We start from the raw sequence: 16,342 nt of genomic DNA, 5'->3' as shown, positions 1-16,342 counted from the left end.
ACTTCTAAACTAAAAATTAAAGACAGCTGACAAAACGTGCACCTGATATGAATATATTGTTTTATGCTTTGAATAAAGTATAAGGATTAAATCTGAGAGATTTGCATTTAAGGAATCATTGAGTAAAATCAAGTCATTAAAAAGGCAAAAAAAAAAAAAAAGGCCGGGCAGTGGTGGCGCATGCCTGTAATCCCAGCACTTGGGAGGCAGAGGCAGGAGGATTTCTGAGTTCGAGGCCAGCCTAGTCTACAGAGTGAGTTCTAGGATAGCCAGGGCTACACAGAGAAACCCTGTCTCGAAAAACAACAACAACAACAACAAAAAACAATAACAACAAAAAAACCCAAAAAAAATCATTATAAAAAGGCAAAAAAAAAAAAAAAAAAAAAAAAAAGCAGATCTGGAGCTTTTAAAATAAAGCAAATAGAAGAGAACTGATCATTTTGGTAAGGTACGGACTCATGTAGTCATAGATTGCCGTGCATTCCTTATCTTCCTGCTTCTTCTACCCCAGGTCTAGGATTACAGGCATGTGCTGCCACTCTTCATTTTAGTTTTTTAAAGACAGGATGTATTTATTTATGAGGACAGACTCTCATTAGTCTGAGTGGCTTTAAACTTGCTATTGCCTTGAACTCTTCATTCTTTGGCCTCTTTCTACACAGTACTAAGATTGCAAGTATGAGCCTCCATGTCTGTCTTGAGTGATATACTTTTTAGCTGTTAATTCTGTAACGATGTAAAGTCCTCAAGAACATTAATTTTGTGGGGACAAAGTGACACACCTGTAATCCCAGCATTCAGGAAGCTGGAGGATTGCCTGCTCTACTTATCCAGGGCTACATGGCAAGACATTGTGTCAAAAAAATTACTTTCTGGTTTTTAGACTTGATTTGTGTATTAGCCACCACTAGTGTCTTGGTATTGTTGACCAACATTTAAATATGGGAATTAACACTCAAACTGTAGAATGGTATAAAGCTATATTAATACTTTGTGGTTTGTTCATACTCAGCTAACCTGAGACCTACAGGATTTTCATAGGCTCTGCCATTTTACTCATAAAGACAGAGGTCAAGAACCACAGAGCACTAGCGGTGACACCTCAGGTGTAGGAAAAGCCATAGTAGCAGAGGTCTCCTGTGCCGGTTATGTGGGTGTCCCCTCTCGGGTGCCTGCAGGGGACACACTCAACTGCTAGAGTGCAAGCAAAAGCATGGGGTCCTCTTGTCCTCAGCGGGTGCTGTGTAGATGTGGCCTCTCACTCAGGAGTCATTGTAACCACACACGAGGCCGCCTGGGGACAGCATTAGTAATCAGACATTTGCATTTGTAGGTACTTTTCATTGGCATTGAATTTCAGTTAGATTTATATGTTAAGAAATTAATTGAAATACATAAGAAGAAAACTAGGCCAGGTGTGGTGTGGCACATGCCTGTAATCCCAGCATTTAGGAGGCTGGGGCTGAAGGATCCTGAGTTCAAGATCCTCCTGGTCTACGTTCTTAGACCTTGTCTCCATAAACAAAATGGTAGTTTCCTGCTGATGGACTACACTTCCCAGCTTCCTTGAGGACTATGGAAGTCATTTCCACCCCAACAAGAGGCCACATCCTATCTTCCTCTGGACATTTGGCATCCACATAGTGGGTGACAAAGATGCCATTTTGCCATGAATAAGCATGGTCCTACTTAAGGTCAGATCAAGTCTCTTTCTTCCTTCCCTTTCTCTCCCCTCAGCTGCTTTTTAAATAATATAAAACAAACAAAAAATAATAAAATTTTAAAGAACTAATCATGGTTTCTGTGATTTCTGTTTTAGTCTCTGCCTGACAAAGATGGAAAGAAATGTCTTTTTCTAATAAAATGCTTTGATAAGACCTTTGAAATCAGTGCCTCGGATAAGAAGAAGAAACAAGAATGGATTCAGGGTAGGACATTTTTATTGTATTCTACAACAAGGAACAGAAGATGGGCATGGGCACATCTTTAATCCCAGCACACGGGAGGCAGACCACGCCAGCCTGTGCTACTCTAGACCCTGACGGGGGAAAAACAAAATAAAACCGTGAGTGCTCCAACTTTGTCTTTTCAACCCTCGCCTAGACACTGGCAGTTTGTGTCCTCGAGTTGGTGGCTGTTGCCACATGTGAAAGAAAACCAAGGAAACACAAGTCCCCTCTTAAAATTTTTTTGGCCAATTTATTTGCATTCTGACTTTGTGGGGACAAAACTATATTTTAGGTCTTACTGCCCTAACTCTTGAAAGCATATGGAATTTTCCTTTAGGCGTGTGAGAGATGTTAGCGAATGTTAAGATTTGTTAAGATTTCAATCACAGAATGTTAAGAATGTGTCATGCACAAGACAGAAAGGGAATTTATTGAGTGGTTTTGTAACTCAAGAAACCAATAAATGAGGAGAGAGCATCATGTTAGCATTTAAGAGGAAGTGGGTGATGCAACCTTACTCATTTGCTTAAAGTATCTCAGAAGAGACCAGAGAAATGTTAGCATCGGTTGCTGATGGACAGGAGGCCCAGAGCTCAGAGGGTAAGAGTAAGCAGAAACTTTTCCTGGATGTCTGTTCATGCTTTTCGAATTTGAACAATAGTTAAAAAAGACATTAAATTTAAGTGGTTGAAAACGCCAAGAGCCAGGTGTGGTGGATTGAGCCTTTGATCCCACCACCGAGGAGACAGGGCAATAGATTGCTGTTGGTTCAAAACCAGTCTGCACTACATAATAGGTTTTAGGCCAACTTCAGTTACAGAGTCACATCACAAAAGTGGTTAGCGAGATGGATAGCTCAGTGATTAAGAGCACTGGCTGCTCCTCTAAATGACTAGGGTTCGATGTTCAGCACCTACCTGATGGATGGTTCACAGTCACCATAACTCTGGTCCCAGGGGATCTGACACCCTTCCTCTACCTTCTCGGGGATCAGATACACACATGGTGCACATGCATACATGCAGGCAAACCACTCATATACATAAGATAAATAAAAAACAGAAAAGAAATGAGATTTTATATTAAATGTAATATATATATACAGACAGTGTTCATCTGCAATAATGTGTCCTCTGAAGTCCTTTGTGTGCTATGCTATATGTAAATATAGCATAAGTAGTGATATGTCTTTACATATAGGGATGGAAGTGGTTTCATAGACAGAGCTGAGGGCAGAATCAGTGTAATAGACTGCACATGATCTGCTAAGAATGTTGATTCTCTGCCCTTAGTGTGTCTTAATTTTATTTGGCTTTTAAAAACTGTTATGTATATGTGAGCTCCTGATGCGTGTGTATGGGCATACATGCTACATCTCATGTGTGGGTCCCCAGGATTGACTGGTCCAGGCTTGCACAGCTAGTGTCTTTACATGCTGAGCCATCTTGCCTGTCCTTATTTAGCATTTTGGGGAGAAGGAAAGTATGTCAGCACTTGGTAGCCAAAGGCAGCAGGGTTGCTGTGAGTTTGAGGACAGACTGAACCGTGGACCTCAGAAAGACTTGAATGCATGTCTTTCTCAGTGGGATCTGGAGAAGCTGGTGCCGCTCAGGCTGAGCCGCTGCTGACGGGCACCAGCTCCCCAGCTCCCCCGATTAATGTTAAGTTTAGATATATGACTATAATTCCTTTCTTTCTCCTTTTCCTTACAGCCATCCATTCCACCATCCATCTGTTGAAGCTGGGCAGCCCCCCACCATACAAGGAAGCCCGCCAGCGTCGGAAAGAGCTCCGAAGGAAGATGCTAGCCGAGCAGGAGGAGCTGGAGCGGCAGATGAAGGAACTCCAAACGGCCAACGAAAACAAGCAGCAGGAGCTGGAGAGCGTGAGGAAGGTGGGCGCAGGCAGAGTGTGGTAGACAGAGCCGGCAAGGGAAACAAACGCTGTCCCAGGTAGTGCCCCAGCCACGCAGGAGCCTGCCTCAGGAGCTTTGCCTCATGCACACTGTTAGGAGCGGTTTAGTGAGCTGAGTTCTCAGGAAGTGCCCAGCCTTGGGACACTGTGTCCAGCTGTGTTTATAGGCACCAGCTCTGAGCTGTCCCTCTTAGAGACGGTGCTAAAGGGCTTAGACTCAACCGTTGTCATGTCTGGCCACGTGTGCTCGGACAGCTCTGCGGGTACACACAGAAGTAGACCTGAGAAGTCGGAGCTGAGCCAACTCCAGGCAGGAAGGCTGGGCCGATGGAAGAGCGCCTATCTTATTCAGTGCTGGTCACTGTGCCGCGGGAGGCTTGGCAGTTACCTGCTGCAGCCAGACATGGCACCTTTCAGGTTATGAACTGGATTTCGACTATGACTAGTCATGTGTTTCTGAGGGGAACTAACTGGCCGTGGAGTTTGCTGGAGATCTTTATGTCTCCCTGTTCTCAGTGTCTCTCTGTGGTTTTACTGTGGTGTCATGGTTGCCGCTGTCCTTGTTTTTAAGGCAGGGCCTCAGTATGTAGCTCTGGCTGGCCCAAAGCTTGCTGTGTAGACCACTAACTCTGCTTGCCTCTACCTGGGATTAAAGGTGAGGCCATGTCTGGCACTGCCTTTGTTTTTCGCCTGTTTAGAGTTTATAGAATGTAGACCAAGGCTTTCCGTTATATTGGGTAAATTTTCAGTGTATTTCTTCAAGTACTTCTCCTCCCTTCTTACTTGTTCCATATGCTGTTGAACAGAATATTGTGTCTAGCAGTGACCAGATTCTCTGATGCTATTTATTTTTCTGTCCTTCTGACTGTATCTCTTTAGTACACAGAAAATCTAGTAGCCCAAATAGATTGTCGAGTCCCTCTAGTTGATGATTTTTTGAAATAAGATCTTGTAGCCCTGGCTAGCCTTCAACTCTTTACTTAGGGACCTTGGGCTTGAACTTGTGCTTCCTGCTTCCAGCTTCCAAATTCAGAAGTCATAGGTTTGTCCCAGCAGACCACGCCCTGGCTTCCTAGTGCTGTGCACGCTGGTAGCTCGCTAGGTAGCTCGCTAGAGGACATTAGTTCAGCAATCTCCATTTGGTTCTTTTAAATTGGCCTCTTTATTGATATGCTTTCTCCACTCTGACGGGATATTGTTATTCCTTCCATTATGTCTTTAACTGGGACTTCCTGTCATTCTTTATAGTATGTTTACTGTAATGGCTGTGTAGATAGGCCCCTGGGCTGCTTCAAAGGCAGAGCCTGTTGACTGTTTTCCTACATAGGGGTAACACCTTCCTGTTTCTCACACTTTTTTTTTTAGTTGAAAACTGGATGTTTTAGAAGATAAGGTGGTATGGGAACTATGGATGCTGATCCTGATACCCTTATCCCTAGCTTGTCATTGTGTGCTTATTTATTTAGTGACTTGGCTGGACTGTTTCCTGGACCCTTGAGGCCTTCAGTCTGCTCCTCAGAGCAGGAGTGTGTGCAGCCACAGTCACCTGGAACGACCCTCCACACGCCTTTCCTTGCCTCCCTGATTCCCTTTGTTCTGCCACCCCTGACTGACTGCTAGAGTTCACTGATTCCTGGGTGTTTGATATGTTTTCTGCAGTGCCCTAGGAATGAGGTAGACTCACAGTCTGAGGTTACATTCAGATTCTCCAGGCCAGTCTTAAAGAGGGCCTGGCCTAGCCAGACCTTCAAGCTTCTGTCAGGCTCAGCTAATCTGTTGGTTTGCTTCCCGGTGGGACTACTCTTAGTCACAGCCCAAATCTCGTTTGTGTGCCTCACATAACAAAGTTATGTTTGCTGAGAGCTACCAAGCTTGCTTTTCTCCTTGAGCAAAACTTCCCTGGAAGGCTGGGTGTGTGTGATGGCAGGGACCTATAACCCCAGCCCTTGGCAGGCTGAAGCAGGAGGATTGCAGTTGTTTGAGCTTGGATGGAGACTGCAGCACATACTTGGAGCCATCCACAGTCCTGCTTTAAGAGCAGAGGGTACAGCCTGATGTCACCTCTGTTTCCTTCTCCCCCTGTGGGGCTTTTGCCCAAGTGAGTTGAGACCAGGGTGATCAGACCCGTCTTCTCTGCCTGCCAGCCTTGACCCCTGTGAAAACCCACAGCTGCTCCTCCCTTACTGAAGCCTGAGCTGTGAGCAGAGGACAGAGGGCCCCTGGTCTCAGCTTTCTTCCACCAGGAGTGGCACTTCCTTCTTGGGAGGGGAGGGGAGGGAGTGCCTGAAATGCCAGGCCCTTTGTGCTCTAAGGTCCAGTAGATTATCTATTGTTACTGTTTTGCTTTCTATGTATTTGTTTGTGTTTTGCTTTTTGTGCTTTGAGGGTGGATGGGATCAACTCTGGGGCCTTGCATGCTGGGCTAGCACTCTACTGCCCAGCTACAGCCTCAGTAGGCTAGGAGAGTCTGTAAGCTTTAATGTGTTTTGTTTTTTTTAAACTAGTTGTTCTTGGAAGGGGTTGAGGAAGCTCCCTGTGTCACCTACCTGGGAGCCGAGCTCTGGTAAGGGGCAGTGTGGTAGCAGACAGCACTGTATAGGAAGCTCCAGAACTAGTCAGATCGTGAGAGCGTGGTCGCAGTGACAGATTCAGTGGCCTCCCAGATTCTCTGTGCACATTGTGCAGAATGAGGTCATTCATACTTGACTTGTTTTATATGCTGACTGGGCAGGCTGGTCTCACAGCTCTCATTTAGTTTTTATTGAATGTATGGTTTTGTTATATGCTTAAGCAAGACTTTCTCTTCCATTGTAACAATTTTGCTTTTCTGGGGATGGGTTTCTGACTGATTGATTAGAAACTGGAGGAAGCAGCATCTCGAGCCGCAGACGAGGAGAAGAAACGCCTGCAGACTCAGGTAGAGCTGCAGGCCAGGTTCAGCACGGAGCTGGAGCGCGAGAAGCTGGTAAGTCTGAGAGCCGCTCGGGAGGCCTGGCTGCTCCCTCATCCTGGCTTTGCCATGCCTTGTGGCTTCTGGGAGTTGTGTGCTTGTTTGTGCATTATCCTTTATCAAGCTCTACTGTGAACCAGAGAGGTAGAGGAAAAGGATGGGCACCTTGTTTTCCAGACCCCTAAGCAGAAGTGCATGCAGCGGGGTGATACATGCTTAGTGTGGTATGTCCTCATTTGCCTTGAGGTGCCCCTGTCATCCTGAGGCAACCAGGATGCTTTTCATTCTCCAAAGGCTTGTGGTATGGACAGAGTGTCGCTGTCTGACCTGAGCCTGAACACCGGCTGGTGTTACCGTTAGTCACTTGCTGCTTAGAGGCGAGAGTTCAGCTTGTGCTCAGGAAGACGCATATGATGTGTTTGAAGATGTCAGCTGCCCACCCACCATGCTCTGTCTCTCTGAGTACTGGTGTGATTGTGATGGGTATGTGCTCCCGCACAGGTCATTCTAGGAGTTCTCAGGACTCTCAGGGAGCTAATGTTGGTGACATAATTCCTACACTGCAGAGAAGTACACCAACATGTCTGATAGTGCGTGCGTACGTCAGGGTACTGAGCACGGAGCCCCACGATTCACACGTAGAAGTGAACACTACCAGTTAGCTGTACCCCAGCCCTGTCTTTATGTTTTTTAAAACAGGGATTAAATCCTCTTCAATCCTGAGGGGAAAGCCATGCACTTGGTCCGTGTACAGGTGCCCCAGGGTGGGGAAGTAGAGGCAGTAGGGCCTGCAACTCCTAGGCTGCTCTGCCTGGATGAAGGCTCACTCTTCCTTCAGATTTGGAAAAGAGGTTTTTGGCTTTAAAATAGAAAAGAATTGGGGGCTGGAGGGATGGCTCAGAGGTTAAGAGCACTGGCTGCTCCTCCAGAGGATCTGAGTCAATTCCCAGCAACCACATGGTGGCTCACAGCCATCAGCCATCCATAATGAGATCTGGTGCCCTCTTCTGGCCTGTAGGCATACATGCGGGCAGAATAGTGTATATATAATACATAAGTCTTAAAAAATAGGAAAGAATTTAAAGAGAAGTTAGACCTTTTGCCTTGACTTGCGTAGAAAGGGTAGCGCATACCGCAGGAGCGTGGCACTGGGACTGCACTTTATCCTCTTGGACTCCTAGTGTGCAGGCTGAGTGTATGCTCCCATTCCCTACGTCCTCAGCTGACAAGCAGAGGTGCGCTGGGAGCCTCATCCTGGGGATGAAGTCACCCAAGTTAAGCAAGACCACCATCCTCTCACTCCTCCAGATCAGACAGCAGATGGAGGAGCAGGTTGCCCAGAAGTCCTCTGAACTGGAGCAGTATCTGCAGCGAGTTCGGGAGCTGGAAGCCATGTACCTCAAGCTGCAGGAGGCTCTTGAGGACGAGAGGCAGGCCCGACAGGATGAAGAGACTGTGCGCAAGCTTCAGGCCAGGTGCAGACCGGTTTGCAGCCCTCCCTTGGGGGCTTAGCCGCTTGGGACTCTAGCGCTATCAGAAATGGCTGGAGCCCGTGGGTTGCTTAGTCGGGGGACCCTGAGCATTGGGCTGGCAGGGGGGGTTTCTTCTGATCCTGGGTACAGATTCCTTTGCTTGGGGGTCTAAGGGCCTTGTATCAAGAGCAGTCTGGTAGTCGTGTTTGCCGGGATGCCCTTCATTCTGTTCCAGAACATCTATCAGCCAGCTCAGCTTTGGTGGAAACTTGAGTTTGACCTGAGTGGCCCTTGCTGCAGACGGAGGACTGCCTTGGGCCAGGCTGCAGAGCTTTGGTGGTGGTGGTGGGAATGTACTCTGTGTTTGGTAGTGTGGGATTGGCACCATTTCTTCAGTAGCCATTACATGTAATCCAAGTTTTAAAAGTTTTGAAACTAGATTCTCCCTGACCCCACCAACGAACTTTTAAAATCCGGTTTACAATTTATGGTTCTTATATTCTCAGAGAAAATTTCTTTTCTTTTTGACTGCACATACATCTGTGTGAGGATATTAGAAGTCCTGGAACTAGAGTCACAGGCATGTGTGAGCTGCCATGTGGGTGCTGGGAATTGAACCCAGGTCGGTCGGAAGAGCAGCCTGTGCTAACCGCTGAGCCATCTCTTCAGTCCCTGCTTGGGGTCTGTAACATCAGGGAGGATGGCAGAGGGACGAGCAGCTCTCCTGGTTTAACCCGGTGTCCCCTTTACTTCTTCACGAGGCCTGTGGGCGGCAGTACTGTGGGTGGCAGTACCTGCGTACCTGGGCCTTGAGCTGTCGCTCCCCGCCCCATGCTGGGAACGCTAGGAGGGAAGCTGGTAGAATATGTATAGCTGCCAGTCCTCGAGTGAGAAGCCAAAGGTGCTGTTTAAGCCTGGGAAGAAGAGAGGACCCCAGATGGCTCAGCAGGTAGAAGATGCTTGACGCTGTGCGAGCCTCAGGCTCCTCTGTTGCTGCCACCCATGTAAAGGTGGAAGGAGGAGACCGAGTCACGGGATTGCCCTCCAACCTCCACAGGCACCAAAGCACACGGCACACACACCACACACGTACTCATGATAATAATTTTAAAATATTAAACATGGAAAATGAACTGGAAAAGGAGGCTCCTGTAGTTGTATACTTTGCCAAAAGTGATGGGGCTGGTGAGATGGCTCGTGGGGGGAGGGCAGAGTTCGGGCATCATGCGTTTGATCCCTGAGACCCACATGGTAGAAGGAGAGAACAACCTGTCTGACTCCACATGTGCACCTCAGCACCAGCCACACCCAACAAACGTAGCTAAAAGACATTAAATGTTTCATTTAGAAAAAGAAACGATTTGGGGTCATCAGGGTGACTCAGTGGTAAAGCCACTTGCTGCTTAAGCCTGGCAACCCAGGTCCCGTCCATGGGAGCCACATGAAGGTGGAAGGAGAGAAGCCATGGCCCAGTGCTCCCCTTTGCCCTAGCCGGCCACTTGGAGCTGCTGACGGTGCTGTTGACAGTGGCATTAGCAGGTCATTCAGGAGAAGGTGCAAATCCTGTCACTTCCAGAGAGTGCCACTCTGAGTGCCACTAGACATATTTTGAGCCACAGATTCATTCTTGCTGGGAGCTTATAGATTACTCTCATGCACAGGGTCTGTGGGGAAGGCATGCTGTGTTTCAGTAGTCCTGAGGGACATTGGATAGAACACAGCAGAAGACCAGGTAACTCAGAAGTTTACTGAAGTGTCAGCTCTCCTGTGTATGGGTAGGAGATGCTTCCTGCAGTGGCGACTTTTCTCTCCTTTGTTAATGACAAAAGGGGGGTTTACTTGGGCTGGTGGTTCCAGAGGGGAGCCTGTAATTGCCGGGAGGGCATGGTGGCAAAAGGAGGCAGTGCCTCATCACATTGCCACCCGCCAAAGGGACAGGAAGTGAGGTAAGGCTTACCAAGCCTGCACCTGTGGCACAAAGGAATGGGAATGGCTAGAAGGGGCGGCTGAAGGTCATATGGGTCTGTAAGTTTTTATGTCACCAAACTAAAGTTGATTTTTATTTTTAAGACATAATCTCACTATGTGGCCCCAGATGGCCTGGAACTGGCTCTGTAGACCAGGCCCACCTGCCTCTGACTCCTGAGTGATAGGATTAAAGGTGTACACCACCACAGCCCAACTTCTTATCACTGTTTTTGAGAAAGGCTGTCCTCAGGAGGAAAATGCTATGTAGTTGAGGATAACCTTGAACTCCTGATCTTCATGCCTCTACTCGCCTCCAGAGTGCTGGTTACAGACAGGTACCACACTGTTTTCTGGTTCCTGAACCCAGAGCTGTACTGATGGACTGGCACTCTTCCCCCTGAGCTACCCCCAGGCCCAGGGAATAGCTTTTGAATGCCTGAAAGAGTTGTGCCTGATACGGTAGTGTGCACTGCTGCCCCTCTGCCAGCTGCTGGGATGTTATCATGTGTTTGAAGGCAGCGGGGCCCGAGTGCTCCTCACTCACCGAGTGAGGTGTGAGTACTTAATCTCTATGGTACTTGAGTTTAGAGTAGTATTTTACTACGTCAAACTTTTAGTTTTTTATCCATAAAATAACAGTGATTGCCGATTGGTTTCAGGACTGTGAGGATGAAGTTAGATGTTGCAGGTACAGTGTTTAGCATGGCAGCGTGTAGCTTTCTGTCCTTTTATCTCGTTCGTGGATGGGGAAGTTGTTAGGCCGAGTAAATATCAGAAAAGCAAGTAGAGGGAGTAGAGAGGGCTCAGCAGCTAAGAGCACTTGCTGCTCTTGTGGAGGGCTGGCTAGGGTGCCGGTTCCAGGACCCATATGGCAGGTCACAACTGAGTCTCCTGCCGCAGCCTCCTGAGTGGCTAGGACAGGCGTGCACACACACTTCTTCCTTCTCTATAAAGGAGGACACCTACGCACAGGAAGGGCGGAAGTGCTGGAGTCTTTACTCAGAGGCTAGTTTGCAAACACAGAAACCAACTTGGATGAGGGAAGGCAAGAAGATGCTTTATGGGAGCGTTCTTAAACAGTTCTCCAGTTCCATGGCGGGCAGGTGGCCTGGCCTTGAACAGTGACAGGAACCAAGGGGTCTGGGCCCCGGGACGATTCCCCAGACGCAGGTACTGAGTGTCAGCACGACCATGGCTTCTGCCACCAGTAAGAGAAATGATCCATTGTCTCTGGTTCTGTGCCAGCCTCTTTTGAGTCAGAGTTCCAAGGGAACAATTGCTTTCCAAGTGCAGTTCTCATCCCGCCATGCTCTGCTGCCAGGGGCAGGTGGCAGGCTCTGTGTGGTGGCTCTGTACTGGGGACAGGGCGCCACCTCCCACAAGACCCTGTTGTGCTGTTCTCTGGCTGCATGAAGCAGCCTGGCCCCCGAAAGCCTCCTCTCCCTGTACTTCAGCACTGTCCCTTACTGTGGAAGAGCACTGGGGAGGACGCAGATGCCTGTTGGACAGCTGGGAACGAGGAGTGCCTTCTGCAGCGCTGGGCTCCGTGGCGGGCACAGTGTTCCAGGAGACTCCCAAGGAGCTCAGTGTGCCTCCAGGGGGACTTGGAAGGGACGGTGTAGACCTCGCTCTTTCCTTGCTGCTGCTGTAGAGAGCAGATGCTGCAGGGGGCAGTGGCTGCCCTGCCAGATGGCTGACTGACTCTGTGGCTCCTCGTGTTACACTTGTGCCTTGACCACTGTTGGTGTTTGACCACACTATCTGCATCTTGAGTGCAGGCTTGGGCAGTGTCTTGATTTATTTATTTAAACACAAATGCAGTTGGCGAATCCAAGCTAGCTTGTAAATGGCTAACCTTTAGACTCACACACCTGCACTGAAGTCCACGGTGACCTCTGCAGGACTCTTGTGGGCACATTCCTTCATCTGTGACGAGGGACTAGTACCTGCTGGAGTGCTGGTAACAGGTCTTTATTAGATGAATAAATGCTCTAGTGCTGTGGCGACCAGGCAGGCTCAGCGTGGCTCCGGCACCCGGCAGGTAGATAAGCTCTGCGCCTTGCTTCTTCATATCATATGGGTGTGACTACGGACTGCACTTACTGCACTTACGTGCACTCTGCAGAGCAGTGGAGGAAATACACCTCAGGTCTTGGCAGACACTCGCCAATGACGAAATGCTAGTTTTCTTTTACTTCATGTAAGACTGAGGACACTTGGGACAGCGCTTGCGGGCTGCTCACAGGCTTTGGGGTAGACACTGCTTGACTCCCAGCCTCCTTTAAGATGGGAGGCCTTAGATGACTGAGAAAATGTCCTCTCTGAAATGTTGGCCCGTCTGGGTCGGGTCCCCAGCAGGGCGTGACCCCAGTCCTCTGTTACAGGCTGCTGGAGGAAGAGTCTTCTAAGAGGGCGGAGCTGGAAAAGTGGCACCTGGCACAGCAGCAGGCCATTCAGACAACAGAGGCGGAGAAGCAGGAGCTGGAACAGCAGCGTGTCATGAAGGAGCAGGCTCTGCAGGAGGCCATGGCACAGCTGGAACAGCTGGAGTTGGAGCGGAAGCAGGCCCTGGAGCAGTATGAGGTGGCTGGACTTAACCCTGACACACCTGTAACTGGCACCTCAGATCAGGTGGGGTAGGGGTGGGGGTGGGGCTCTGCACTGAGCCCTGCAGAAAACAGTGTTTTCTACAGAGGATGAGGTGTCTGTCCACCCGGGGACCCTGCAGGAGCGTGAGTGGGGAGGTACAGTTGCATCCTGTGACAGGATCCCCACATTGCAGAATGCAGTCTGAGAACACAGGGATAGCATGCAGGTGTGGGCAGTGCCCATTGCCCCACCTTGAGGGAGAGTGCCCAGGGAGGGCACTTGCTCCCAGCTCCTCATTCAGACCCATGGAGGGGCCATGGTGGCAGAGAGATAGCTGACATTTGAGACCAGAGGGAGTCACTGAGAAGCTACTTCCTTAACACCAATATCAGTTGCTGTTCTGTTGCTGTGACAAAACACTGTGACCAAGGCAGCTTATAAAAAGTATTCAATTGGACTTATGGTTTCAGTTGTTAGAGTCCATGGTGGGGGAGTGAAGGCAGAGGCAGGACAGCTGCCCACATCTTCTGAAAGCACAAGGCAGAGGAGCACCGGAATGGCTTGAGGCTTGTGGAACCTCAGAGTCCAGCCCAGTGACACAGCTCCTCCACAGAGCCACTCCCCTAACCCTTCCCAAACAGCTCCACTAACTGAGGACCAAGCATTCAAACACGTGAGCCTTCGAGGGCCACTCATTCACACCACTGTGGCCATGGCTGTCCTGAGTGTGGGCCAGCAGAACAGTGTCCTCCTCGTGTCCTTCAGAAGCTGTTACTAATGAAGCTAGGCCTGGCAGCTATTGTGAAAGAGCTGAGCTAGCAACAAGACAGGTCCGGGAAGGGCAGGTGTGGGGCAGAGGCAGAAAGCCGACACTCGGGGCGGCCTACAGTCACATGCAGGAGGTGAGCGAGCCTTGTAGTCACATGGCTTGGCCTTCAGCCCTGCCTCCTCCACCTTGGGCAGATGCCCTAGCTCTCTGAGCCTGAGCTTTTGCAAATGTGCAGTGGGTAACGATAGTTCCTCCTCCTTACAGTGATTCTGGTCATTTACTGAGGGAATCCACGGGTATAGAGTAGGTGCCAGTCCATGCTACTTAGTTCTTAAACTGCCACTTTTGTCCTAGGGAGTTAAAAAGAAGCTAGAGATGGCAACGAATATGACCAAGAGCTGGAAGGACAAAGTGGCCCATCATGAGGGATTGATACGATTGATAGAACCAGGTAATATTTATATATATATAATTATGTTAATTTATTTTCTGTTGTATTTATGCGGTTGAATTTATATGAACAAACAACAACAACTTTCTTAGGGGCACAAAGCCCTTGCTTCTATACATAGCACCACATGAAACTGGGGGTGGGGCAGCTACCTGTACTGCTAGCGCTTGGGGTCTGAAGTGTGGGCTCATCCTTGAGATGACTCAAGGGTTAAGGCTCTCTGTAGGTCTGACTGCTTAAGTCCGAGTCCTTGGAACCCTTTCCCGCCTGGATGGGGAAATGTACTTTTGCAATCCCAGGGTTGCTACAGGGAGCTAGGAGCAGAGCACAGCCCTGAAGCCACCATGCTTCTGGGACTTCTCTTAAGAAGCTTGTCCTCCTTAGTAAGTGACCCCGGGTAGCCTCCCTGCAAGCATTGTGCCGCTCATGGGGTGTTCCTCAGAGAGGAAGTAGGAAAGTTGTTTTCCCTGCTGTGACGGCAGGTGTGGAGAGAGCCAGCCTTCCTGCACTGAAGCATGCTTGTCGCTTAGGTTCCAAGAACCCCCACCTGATCACCAACTGGGGACCCGCAGCGTTCACGCAGGCAGAGCTTGAGGAGAGAGAGAAGTGCTGGAAAGAGAAGAAGACCACAGAGTGACAGCTGTCCCAGCCGCCACCCAGTCAGTCACATCAGTGAGGAGTCAAGAGCCTTGTACCTGGGACAAGGACACTGGCTTTGCTGCTTCTAGCCTTCCCTCAGGGCTCCAGCGGGGTGCATGTGCTGAGGACGCCATATTTACCTTCTAGCGATGGCTCAGCTCTTCCGGGCAAGAACATAGGCACGGATGGGCTGGGGCCACGTTCACTGGAACCTCCTGCAGCCCTTGCAGCCCTGGGCTCAGCCCCCCTCAGATGGGAGGTCATCTGTCTCCTCAGGCAGCATGTTCCCTCCGCTGACTGGCTGGTCCGCTTGCCTTTTCGTGTGGTGGCCTGGCGAGCCTCTGATGTTGGTGCTCTGATGGGCGGGTCAGCAGCCGGTGCCCTTGAGGATGGGATCTGACTGGCGACTTCCCAGCTTCAGCTCAGAGGCTTCCCTCCCTCCTGTCACACACTTGGCATGCTTCATTTGCATTTTCTGTCCCCTCACCTCAAAGCAAAACATATCCTGGCCCAGTGTGTCAACTTAGTTCTCCGGCGTTCTGTCCCTGGCTGCTTGGCTGTTGATGATTGGGTAGTTTGGGAGGTCACACGGGCACAGTGGAAGCTGACAGTATGTGGGCTGGATAGATGTGAAGTGTCACAGGATGATGGCAAGCCTTGTGGCTTTCACTAGGACTGTGTCTCTGCTTTCCCCTCCTCCAAGGGTGACACAGGTCACAGTTTCTACACCTCTTGTTGGAGGAATGTTTTCAGCTCTCATCTGGTCTGAGACTGAGAATAATGTTTATGAAAGTGAGCCGTAATTACTGCCCTAGTTGGAATCTGTAACCAGCAATAAGTCCGTGGACAGCCAAGATACTTTACACTGTAAGCAGGAAGGCGATCTGTGCGTTACAGAAAAGGTGGACTTCAGGAGCAGAGCAGGGACCCAGTGTCCTGGTCCACCCTGGCCTCAGAGAAGAAAGACCGGTCCAGACTTGTGCAAGTCTAGAGATAGGTTTCAGTGTTCCTGCATCTATATAAGGGCTGGCTAGAATCTCATTAACCTCTACCTTTTATGACTGGACAACATTTGCCAATGGAAGTCTTATCAGTCTTTCTTAAGATTTTTGGGCTAATAAAAGTAATTTTATTTAATGTTTATAGTTGCCTTCATACAGTTTAAATTTGTATGCAAAGTGTCACTGTGTCATGAGCCTTCTTAGTTAGCAGGTAACTTGGGTGTAGGTTTGGGCCCTGGTCATTCACTCACCGTGTTTCCCTATTAGTGCTGCTGGGAATCAGACCAGGGGCACCAGGGACCTGTCTCCTAGGGACCTCAGTGTCCCTGGGGAGAAGAGACACAGAAACGCCAAGAAGATACTGACCGATGTGAAATGTCTGCATGGAAGTGGGTCCTGGGGTTCAGGGGAGACTGGGGTAAAGGGATCGCCGAGTCTGGGCTGGCAGAGCATCCCTCCCTAGCCTGGGCTGTCTTACAGCACAGCTGGAAGTGTGGCCACAGCTGCCGTGCCCTCCTCGTCTGGTGTGCGAGCCGGATACTGCGTGCTCCCTCCTCAGTACAGGCTGCGCAGAAGGTGTCTGCCGTCTGCAGTTTGTCACGCTGGCCTTACCAGCTTCAGCAGCACTGGCTGAGAG

General features: G+C 49.5%; 1 protein-coding gene across 1 annotated transcript in view; it reads left to right on the top strand.

Annotated features, from left to right (window-relative positions):
- The window catches only part of Swap70 (switching B cell complex subunit SWAP70), a 60,117-nt gene extending 44,272 nt beyond the window's left edge, over positions 1–15,845 (top strand). The window contains exons 6-12 of the mRNA XM_052201308.1: positions 1,823–1,931; positions 3,665–3,846; positions 6,724–6,831; positions 8,125–8,291; positions 12,641–12,839; positions 13,969–14,065; positions 14,596–15,845. Of these exons, the coding sequence (XP_052057268.1) occupies positions 1,823–1,931; positions 3,665–3,846; positions 6,724–6,831; positions 8,125–8,291; positions 12,641–12,839; positions 13,969–14,065; positions 14,596–14,702 (969 nt within the window). The 3' untranslated portion in view covers positions 14,703–15,845. The remainder of the gene's footprint in view (positions 1–1,822; positions 1,932–3,664; positions 3,847–6,723; positions 6,832–8,124; positions 8,292–12,640; positions 12,840–13,968; positions 14,066–14,595) is intronic.
- The last annotated feature ends 497 nt before the right edge of the window (positions 15,846–16,342 follow it).

The sequence above is a fragment of the Apodemus sylvaticus genome, chromosome 1 (assembly GCF_947179515.1).
Source record: "Apodemus sylvaticus chromosome 1, mApoSyl1.1, whole genome shotgun sequence".
In the NCBI taxonomy this organism is placed as follows: Eukaryota; Metazoa; Chordata; class Mammalia; order Rodentia; family Muridae; genus Apodemus; species Apodemus sylvaticus.
This window is presented reverse-complemented; position numbering and strand designations above follow the sequence as displayed.